At 40.5% G+C, this 11,118-nt stretch overlaps 1 protein-coding gene across 1 annotated transcript in view; it reads left to right on the top strand.

Annotated features, from left to right (window-relative positions):
- pdia5 (protein disulfide isomerase family A, member 5) overlaps positions 1–11,118 on the top strand; it is a 72,457-nt gene that overhangs the window by 11,703 nt on the left and 49,636 nt on the right. The window contains exons 2-3 of the mRNA XM_005746245.2: positions 3,522–3,648; positions 6,618–6,705. Of these exons, the coding sequence (XP_005746302.1) occupies positions 3,522–3,648; positions 6,618–6,705 (215 nt within the window). The remainder of the gene's footprint in view (positions 1–3,521; positions 3,649–6,617; positions 6,706–11,118) is intronic.

Here is an 11,118-nt window from a genome sequence, read left to right as displayed (position 1 = left end):
CCACCAGTAGGCAACGGCGAACTCCCAACTCTTGAGCCACGATCGCCCGTATGGTAATGCTGCTTCTCAATAGGCCTGTCACTTTTGAAGGCTGTCTTGTTATTTCTATTATTGCACATCTACCACTTGAAGATGACACACACTTTGGATGGTGTAAGGCGCTTATAAAGAACAATAACAGACTTTGACAGTAGAAAAATCTGTTTCTCTCCTTGAGTTTTGCAAAAACACCAGTTACCAGCAGACCTTTACTGGAATCCAACCTTTCAGTTTAAAGTTCATCTCTTGACGAACTGTTTTACTTCATTAAACCAAGCTTTGTTGGCCTAATCACTTTGTTCCTTACAACAGCCAAATTAGGAAATTTTGTTCCAATTGCTGGAAACTCTCTGAAATATCAAACATAGCTGGAAGGTCTGAAAGTTGGCTCTGGAAAGTTTCTAACTTTTGCCAAAGATGGCAGCTTGCTTCATATTAGACAGAACTGTCGATTCATTAAATCCTATTTCCATCTTCAGTCAGATATTCCTAGTCAGTCACTAAAGATGACCATCTAACGTTGTTTTAACTCAACACCAGTGCATGTATATGCATGGCTATGCAAATACTAGACTGATTAATGATTTACTGGCGTTTTAAGAGCCAAGAAGGACTAAACATAATAATATGAGGCTAGACAAGGAGAGGCCTATAGCAGATGGACTCCTATTTGACTCTAGACTACTTTAATATGCAGAGGTTTTTATGGTCATCTTAATGACATCCCCACTTGGGTTGTGTCTGTCCAAAGGATATTGCTCCAGAAGTCTTGTGGTTTCTTCAGATCCAAACTTAATGCAAATCTAATCTGTGCTGCCATGTTCCTTTTACAGCGAAGAGTGTTTCTCCTTTACAACTCTTGCAAAAAAGCCATACTTGCTCAGTCGTTTTCTAATTGTGCTGAACTTTAACATTTAGTATACTAACTGAGGCCTGTAACTTCTCTGAGTGTTTTGCAGTCTGAACTTGGGGTGAACTGGCTGGCATGTCCAGCTCCTGGGAAGACTAACTGGTCTTGAATGTTTTTCACGTGTGAATAATCTCAATCTGGACTTCAAATTGTTTGGAAAGGCCTTTTAACCCCCTCACAGCTTACTGAGCAGCAGCAATTGCTTCTGTAAGATCACTGCTGATGTCTTTTCCTTAGTATTGTGCTAACACACATCTTACCAGACCACCCAACTCCCAAAACTTCTGCTTTTACAGTTGCGGTCGCTCTTGCTAATGATCAGTTAATGAAATGTCTTTAATTAGCAGCATCTGTTTACTCCTTACCCAGTAAAGGAAACAGCCTGTGTGTGAAAGCCTTACTGCTAAGACTTTATATAAATGCAAAATAAATGGATTATAGTGCCAAAGTGGTTTGAAGTACTGTTTTTCTCTAACGCAGGGTCATTTTGAGTCCTTTTTCAACTCAAATGTGAATTAGCAGGACGCTCTTTTCAGAGCCACTTTTCAAGCTGACAGCAATTTAAAAAGAAAAACAAAAGAACAAAAGAATGAGTGTGGTAATAATTTGATTATTACAATGAATGTTGGTTTGAGGAACTCGCAGTGCTCCTCTTGCGCAGAGCAAAGACTCATGGTGTCAATGTCTTTATTGTCATTTTTTCTATTTGTTTCCCCATCATTTAGTTTTCATTAAGATCTGTGTCTGAGTTCCGTGGTGCACTATGTGTTATGTTGCACCACTTTGTTCCTTTCCCAATCAAGTAACCAACAGCTCCATTGGTGGCTTGATAAAAGCTACCTTCAGCTCCTCCCCTGTCACAAGGGGTCACCACAGCAGGTACCACATCTTTCTTTTTTACGCCAGGTAGTCTTCCTGATGCAACCTTAAAAGGGTTTTGCATCTCTAGCTGGAACTGCACCAGCAACCTTTCACTTGCCAAGCAATTGTGGAAACCAGGGGTGGGGAACTTCAGGCCTCAGGGGATGATGTCCTGCAGGTTTTAGATGTGTCCTTGATCCAACACAGCTGATTTAAATGGATTTTTTAAAAAACTCCTCAACATGCCATGAAGTTCTCCAGAGGCCTAGTAATGAACTAATCATTTGGCTCAGATGTGTGTTGACCCAGGGTGAGATCTAAATCCTGCAGGACACCGGCCCTTGAGGCCTGAAGTTCCCCACCCCTGGTTAAACCGTTAGACTATGGATCCACCATTTATGGCTTTATGTTCGTCATTATGTGTCTCAGAAGAACAGTTTCAGAACATCATTGAATATTTAGGAACTGATTAAGCAAGAATCAAATTTGGTTAACTTGACTCTAATCCTTCTTGGGGACCATGAAGTACCACATTTCCTGTCTTAGATAAATAAGACAGCCTGCCTCCTCATCCTTATCTCGCCTCCATTCTGCTGTCATAACCACTGAATGCCAACCTATTTAGACAAGTGTCACCCAGGTAGCCTCTAATTATCCCGCCCTTTGCCATCTGCTTCCCATGGGTCCAAAACAAATGCTTACACAGCTCGTGTTTATCTTGTCACATCAGTGTAATAAGACCACTGCACAAGTTACAAAACATAAACAGACCCCAGCCCTATATTTAATATTCCTCACGTTATATATGATACTGTGTGCAATATGGGGTATTTAAGTTGCCTCCTCTAAGCCTTTTAAGCTCTGTGTTCATTTTGAAGTTTACAGATGGTTTACAGAAAACAGTTTCTTTTTGTTCCTTGTAGTCTCACAACAGGAGAAAATCAAGTGGAGAATTAAAATTAGAAAGTAAGCCTGACAGGTGCTTGTTTCCAGGTTATAACAGCCGTCACTGAGGGAGCAGGCCATGTTTGATGTGTAATTTAGTTCTCCGTAGGCAGAAATGAAGGGCTTTTTAATGAATGGGGATGGCAGAGAGATGATTACAATGCACGGAAATAACTTTATATGGCAGAGTATAACCAGTCTACTCTCTCTCTCGTTCTTTTTAATTCCATAATTTGTCTTTGATTAAAGTGCACGCCTCTCAGTGTGGGATTTGTTTTCCATATTAGTCCTTTCACAGTATTAGCTCACCTACCAGTGTCTGAAAAGTTAAAGGAGCCGTTCAGACTAATGATACAAATCCCCTCCTGTTGCCGTCTGCTGAACCCACTCTCTGTATAGGAGGATTTTTATAAGCAAAATTCTGTCTCGTTTGTACCATTGTAAAGGAAAGATAATCAGTAACTGTATAAATGTATTTTTGATGCTCTCCTCTGTATGTTTGGTTCAAGGAATACTCGGTAAATATTGTGTGTTTTTATGAGTGGGGCTTGTGGTTTCATAAGGACTAGGTCATCAAAAATGATCCTGCTGGACCACTTAATGTATAAAGTGAATACTTATCTAACCTGAAAACACTGACTTATTGATTTGTTCTGAAATGGGCTAATTTACTAAATAATAATTTGTCTTTTTTCTACATTTAATGCTATGGAGAGATGTTATTGTGGTAATATTCGTGAATGTGTGTGTGTGTGTGTTTCACCAGGTGTGGCTCCTGTCGGTGCTGGAGGCAGTGAAGGTGTCTCCTCTCATAGAGAAAGTCAGTGACCACAAAGACTTCAAGAAGCTGCTCAGGACGAGAACAAATGTTCTGGTGCTCTACACGGAAACAGGTCAGAGAAGGCAGCCATCCCGTCGTGATCGGTATACCATATATGGGTGCAGATTTTTCCACAAACACGCACACGACAAATTCACTCATTTAGTTTTTGCTGCTGTGTCTGTCAAAGGAGGGGTTGGGGATAAACAATCGTGTTAATGGCTGGTGGATAATGCCGGTATTATCTCAGTAACTCTCAAACACTGTCGCTGTAGAGGTTGTTGTGGAGTGCCGGAAAACAACGTGCATTTCATACACATGCATTGTGTTAACAAAAGTGGTAACTATGGCTACACAGCTATGGCCAACATGATTATCGCAATTATTTTTGAGCAGTGTTGAGATCAGCATTATTTGTCATGATTATCCATTGCTTTTTAGTGTGATACAAATGTCACGCAAACACAGCAGCACTTTCACATCCATGTTGTGCGGCATTCCCGCTAAATAAAACCGGTCCCGTTTAGTGGACACGCGTCTTTTGGGGAAATGCAACGTGGGTGACGTCAGTGCATCTTTGCAAGCTGACGCGCTGCACAGACTGGCTTTTATGGATTTGATGTGCAACCGCTGCATTGTTTTCCTTTGCCTTCATTCATTCACCAAGTTCACATGGATGAGTGAGTTAGTTGTATTGCTTTGCACTGCAGGCACAACTCTCCACCACTGTTTTCCACCACTTGCATTTCCAAACAACACATGGTGATCGCTTCTGGGGACAAGGTCTTCAGCTTTTGCTACGACAGACATTTGATTGATTGATTGATCGATTTTGTATGACTAGCTCTGTGTTATATCACTGCAGTTAAGGGTGCCCAGCAAACTTTGCACTAAACAATGTAGGGAACAGCTGTGACTTGAGTTTTCAGTATCACCAGATTGTGTTCATTTAATTGTGGGAAGCCAAATATATCATTAAGAATAAAATTTTATTAATTGTGCAACCCTAGTGATAACCATCATGAAATTGCACGTTTTAGCATATTTTATGATCTGAGATTGAGGGCGTGCAATGTCATGTTATTGTCAGAGAAGGTAAGAATGAAATTTGCAATTTCAGGAAGCCTTAGTTACTAGTTACTTAGTTACTACATCTAAGTGTATTATTTTTAAGAGCATCCTAAATTGTGTACAGTCAGATGCCTCTTAAGAGCTGTTTCCTTCAATTGTGGGTGTGTAAGTGCAGCTGATGCGCAACATCCCGACAATTCACCTTCAGGGGTTCAAAAAGGCCAGATTCACAGAGTTGGATTAAGAGAACTTGAGGGGTGCGTGCCTGTTAACTGTATGTGCCGCTGATTGTCTTTTGTTATGATTTTTGCTCTTGTACGTGGAAACTGTGATTTTTGTGGAGGGAAAACACCAAATTAATTAAAATTCCTTTAATCGCCCGCTCTAATTAGGAAGTGCTTTTGTGGAGTGGCACTTTGCCCAAATTCGATAGCATTCATTAAAAAACATTCTAGCACAGTATCTTCAAATGGATTCAGAAACAATGTTTTGCCCAGCTTTAGCCTCTAGCTCGCTTTCAAAGAATGATCGCAGCGGTCTGTTTCAATAAGGAAATTGGAAATGCTTATGGAATTAAAGAGTAGCTGTTAAATAGAAGCTAAAATGGTCAAATACAATTATACAGCTCTAAAGTACATTTTGTTTCCTGCTATCCATTAGCGAACGCTTACGCACCCCAGCAGCTTCTAATTCCATTTTGCAGATTTCCAAGAAGGAGTTCTTCCTGTTCATAATAAAAAAGAAGCAAACTTATATTGCTCAATAATCCACAGAGGACTCTGAGGCCTCTTTATAGCCACAGATATATTTCTTGATTAATGAGCCATATCGGCCTATATTAGCCCATTGGCTTCTATGTATCCAGCTGCGCGTCGGATTGATCACCGGCTGTAACTTCACCCAGACATTCCTGCTTTAAAGTCACTGAAGATTGCCCTCATGTAGGCCTCGATTATACCTCAAGGCACTTCACATTCATTCCCCCCTGATTAAACACAACCGTGCCCTGTTCTGTGTTCACCACCAGCCTCTGCAGTCAGTCACATCCCTGCTGAGTTTTGATCTGGTTGGTATTCATCATCCTTAACGCTGTCAACCAGTCGGTACCTGCTCACCTCCTATTCCGTACAATACCCTGATCCTGAGTTGCCAGATGTTTTTGTTGCCAACTCCAAGGCAGAACCCTGGGAAGTTGTGGCAGTGCTCCTACATCTAAATATAGTCTTTGCCTGGAGCATTGTGAGGAGCTGTTTTCTTTATGCAGTGAAAAATGCACATTTGGCTTCAGGGGAGTATAAAAATGATGTACTGCGTTGCACAAGAGCTGGAATATTACACTTTGTTTACTTTACTCAAAGGGATGTACCTAACTTGACGTAGCTGATGAAAATCAGTAACATTACACAGTGTTATTCTAGCTGGTGCAGTTTATATCCCACTAGTTTCTCTTTCTTAACACAGAAGGCAAGCTGCACAGCTCAGCCATATTGTGAGATATTGTGCACGTTTCCGGTGGTTGCGAACGCTCTAAACTCGGCGATCCCACACAAACCTTGCTGTTGGGATCATGCAGTTGGTGCAAACATGTTTGCTATGCTTTCCCATTTGTCGCACCGTTAGAGAGTGCTTCATTAGATCCAGAGTCTTTGTGTCGCCTTATAATCCTTCCATCTCCTGTTTAGTCACACTATTGTAAGATTTTGAAAGCTGATGTAACTTAAACCCCCTCGCTGAGCCCATCCGTTGAAAGGTAGTAGAAAATGCTCCCCCGTCACCCTTCTAACCCAAACTCAGCGATGTCTTTCTTCGTCACTCGGTGCTTTAGAAAGACGGTGAGCTCCACTGTAACTCGATTCTTTTTCTCTGTGCTTGTCATGATAGTGTCTCCTGTGTCTCATGGCTCTGGGTTGTCCTGGGCTATTGAGTGGTTTTGGTAAAAAGGCTTGACTGCGCTTTATTCTGTGTCTGTAGCTACATCAGGGGGCTCCCACCTGAAACTGCTTTCTGATGTCGCCCAGACGGTGAAGGGCCAAGGGACTATTGCCTGGGTCAACTGTGGGTAAGTAAGGGGGTGATTTGAAAAACACATTCTAAGACTTCTTTCTCTATAAGTCTAAGACTCCCTGACATTACAGACTGTTTTGTCCTAGAAATTTTCTGACAGCAACTATAAGGCCAGAGCAATTTACTCCTCCCAAGAGTGTCTCTGCCACCATCCATCTGCAGAATAATTTATGGCTTTTCCACTGGGGTGTAAATGGCCTCGTCTCACTGGTTCTACTGGCACAATCTGACAGGAGGCCACTCACTTATTAAAGCTATTGAAGTTTTTAGTCTAATGTATTACATCTCTTTACACCATTTTAGTTCTTCCTTTTCACTGGGTCTCTTTCTTTCTGTTTTTTTTTTTTTGTTTGTTTTGTTTTGTTTTTTGAAAAGGTAAATAAATGCTAATCACGTCTCTTGCTTAAAGCTATGTGCTAATTCTCAGGTGAGGGCGCCACGTAATTATGGTTCATACAGTTTTTTTTTCTCTGCATTTAATTTTTTACCTTAAGTTTTTTTGCATGTTTGAAAAAAAACTGGTTGCATTAGTCATGTGTGTAATTTCAATTTATTAGTCAATTCAGTTCAATTTATTAGTTGATTTCATTGCTTAAAAATCAATCGATACTTGTGCCAATAACACAATTTTGGTGTTTTTAAAAAAATGCTAAATGCTGCCATAGTTTACCTCAAGAAATATTTTTCAAAGCCTTTTTTCATTTAACATTAAAAACAGAGCTTCTCTCAGACATAATTACAATATTTGAAGAGCTTAGAGGGAAGTCTAAACTTAATAATAAACACAAACAAGTCATCTTATAAAAAATCATCATCTAAGGCACAGGTCTCGAACTCCAGGCCTCGAGGCCCAGTGTCCTGCAAGTTTTTATTTCAATGGCTAAATTACCTCCTCAACATGTCTTAAGGTTCTCCAGAATCCTGGTAATGAACTAATCATTTGATTCAGGTGTGTTGAAACAGGGTGATAGCTAAAACCTGCAGGACACCCGCCCTTGAGGCCTGGAGCTCGACACCCCTGATCTAAGGAGATGAATCGAATCAGACTATTATAACTTCTTAATATCTCAATTGGTGGAGAATTTACACCAGAAATGGGCTCCATAGAGGCAAAATTTAAAATCTGAAATCAGATAACGATACAACAAACACATAACAATGATTATAATATAGAAGATTAATGCAAATATATATAAAAACAAAGAAGTTACATGGATTCAACAAAAATATTCTAGATGTGTGTTAAATGCAATGATTCGAAAGGGACCTTTGTTTTTCCATCGTGTGTGGGATGTGCAGATTGTGATGGGAAAAAGTATTTCTAAACCGGTCCCGCTACAGCCTTAATTTTTAAATTCTTGATTTAATCAATTATCAGTACATAAAGAATGAATGGATGTTGATGGGCCTTAGTCTGCTAAGAAGAAAACAAATGGGCTTATGGGTACAACAAATGTTGTCAAGCCTGCCATTAAAAAATAAAAAAATAAAAAGTTTTTTAAGGCAAACTTTTGAATCTTTATGGGGAGCATTTATGGATTTTTGTCAACAATGGCCTGGTCTGAAGAGGATGTGGACAACTGACAGTTTTTCATACTTCCTCAATAAAGACGACGTTAAAAAAAAGAAGCTCCTGCTCTTTTTGAGAATAGTCAAATTGATATCGAATTTTTAAGATCAGTACTGATATTTGGTGGCTTCCAGTGTTCCGAGATATTGGCCAATATTCTTTCGGAAGCACGAAACATAAACAGATTTCCCTGAAATGTTTTATGTGTAGTTATTTGTTTACTCGTTTACGGTAAGCCCAACTCTGCTCAGATAAGATGGTTGTTGTTGTATTTGTGGCGTTACCAACAGAGAAGTTACAGAGTGCCCTCTGGTGGACAAACTATGCAGCGTTTACGTTTTACTTTTTCTCTTTTTTCTTTTTTCTTTCTTTTAATTGGCCGTGGTAAATGCAGCTACCAGTAGATCAGCAAATGGCTAATATTGGCCGATAACAGGCCTTTCGATAAATCAGTCCCTTTCTAGCAGAGGCACTGTATGTCCAGGTTTTCTGTTTGTTTGTTCTACAGAAATTGTTTTTGTTTTGTTTTTTTAGTTTTGCTTTTGTTTTGCTTTTTTGCCAAAACTCAAAAGAAACTAGAAAAATTTGCATTTCCTGCGAAAATGCTGTGTGGATGCCTTAACGCTGAAGATGTCTGCTGAAAAAGTTGAAAGAAAAAAAAAACAAAAAACTTTGCCCTGAGCAGGATTCGAACCTGGCCTTTCTGGTCTCAAGGCGGTTACTCATTTCACTGAGCCAAACTGATTCCCACAAAGAAGAGGTGGAGAGACTGACAATTGTGATGAGATGAGCAGAAGCGGCTGAGAATTGTGCTGATAAGAGGTGAAAAGGCTGAAAACTTTGCAGAAAAGAGGTGAAGTGTTAACTGAAAGAAATGTTGCCATAAGCGGGATTTGAACCCGGGCCTCCCAGTCTGAGAACGGATGCTTATCTCACTGAGCTAAAACACAGGTCAACCCGGCAAGGAAAATCAGTGAGGCCACTGATAATATGGCAGAAATGGGCAAAAAATATTGCAAAAAAAAATTCAATATCTCAAAAAGTATAGAAGTTATGAGCACCAAAAGTCATAGCACCCATTAGCAGAAAGAGCAGAATTTTTTAAGATTTGAACGGTGAAAATAGCACAAAAACTGAGGGAGTAGTAGAGGTCCAAAAAACGTATGGAAGCAACTACGGCATCCACACAATTATGAGCCAATCACAAAACAAATCTGTGACCTGTCAACACCCCCAGATGTCATATAGGGTTTTAGTCTGTTTTGGCTGAGCCACAGTGAGAAATTTGTCTCTAAGCCACTCCAGTGTAGTCTCTAACTGCTTTAAGGTGAATCATTGCTCTGATCCCAGGTCACATGCAGGTTTTAAAGGACATCTGTGTCACTTAAATGTGACGGATGAATCCACATGATATGCGGTGAAACTGTTGCAAAACCACATTTTAGGGGGTTTTGGTCCTTTCGCTTAACAGTTAATTTAGTCATAAAGAAAAATAATTATGCACTTATCCCACACTTTTCCTTTAAAGGGAGAACAATCATGACTTTCTGGAAAACAACAATCCCAGGCTCGCTCTGTGGAACTGCTAAATGCTAGATACTTCGAAGACACAGACAAGAATTGTTTTCTCCAAGCATAACTTGGTTTTCTCCCCAGTGATCTGACTTGATCTTGTTGTTTTCCGTGCCCTTCTGATGTTCAGTTCCACTATTTCTTTTTACCTGTCAACCCATCACCTGTCTTCTTTGTCAGATGGGAAAGAACCGATCATAAAACAGGAAACTATGAGGAAGGGAGTAACTCCCCTTTGACACCCAGTGCACATGCCAACATTCACAATCTCTCTCAACCTTATCCGGGATTGAAGACCGGGCGGTTAGAAAGGAAATGAAACTAAATACAAACCGGTGCGAAGGAATTGTCAGAGGCTTTGGTTTCCATGTTTCCCTACAAAGACACTCCACGATGCGTGTCTTTCTTGAGTGTTTACTTTTTGACTCACCTGCTGTTTTTTGTCAGGGAGACTATGGAATTATCTCTCTTCCTTCTCCAAGAACTCCAGCATTTAGGAGAGTGTGCGAATGCTAAGTAGAGATTCACACCGAGCCAGATTCCCGCCAGGGGAGCTAGAGCAAGCTGGGTTCATCACTACAGGACACATGGACCCAGTGCCAGGCTCTGTAGCAAAGCATTGTGCTTTTTGGCATATTTCTCGACAGTCTCAAATGGAACGGTTCCAAGCTGAAGCTCCAGCTGAGAGCTCATGGTGGACAGAGGGAGAGAGAGTAGAGTGCATATCGCTGTGTGAGAATGGTCATCTCTGCCAACGAAGAGGGCCACAGAGGCCAGAATGACACACTTTGAACAGATGACAGGGACCTGAGTGTTGGCCAACTGGGATCCACCCGTGGGATGAATGATCTCATACAGGAGGAAAGGACAGGACTGGGCTGTCCCTCCTAAACTCCACTTCAAATGTAGCATAAACAGAGCATTGAAACATATATGATCCTGTAAGGCACAGTGTGAAAACCAGAACACAAACAAATGAAGGGATTAGGATTTGCGTTTTAGAAGAGTAATAATTGAATGGCGTGCAGAGCTTCATCCTCTTTGCGTGGTGAATCCATTATTAATCCTTTACAAAGTGGCTCTGTTGACTTTGGCCTAGTGTGAAGGTTTGGCTCCAACTTGTTACTTGAATCATTCGCTAGTCTTCAAAGTCTTCCTTTCACAATCACCTTCTTCCAGGTATTTTGTGGTAAACTATGGTTGTTCCAGTTGACCCAGTGATCTCCAGTTACTTGTGAATAAAGGAAATATTGAACTTTTTTTTTT

This window comes from Pundamilia nyererei, unplaced genomic scaffold, assembly GCF_000239375.1.
Source record: "Pundamilia nyererei isolate P.nyererei 1_Seehausen unplaced genomic scaffold, PunNye1.0 scaffold00175, whole genome shotgun sequence".
In the NCBI taxonomy this organism is placed as follows: Eukaryota; Metazoa; Chordata; class Actinopteri; order Cichliformes; family Cichlidae; genus Pundamilia; species Pundamilia nyererei.
The sequence above is the reverse complement of the archived record's forward strand: the minus strand, read 5'-3'. Positions and strand labels throughout refer to the sequence as shown.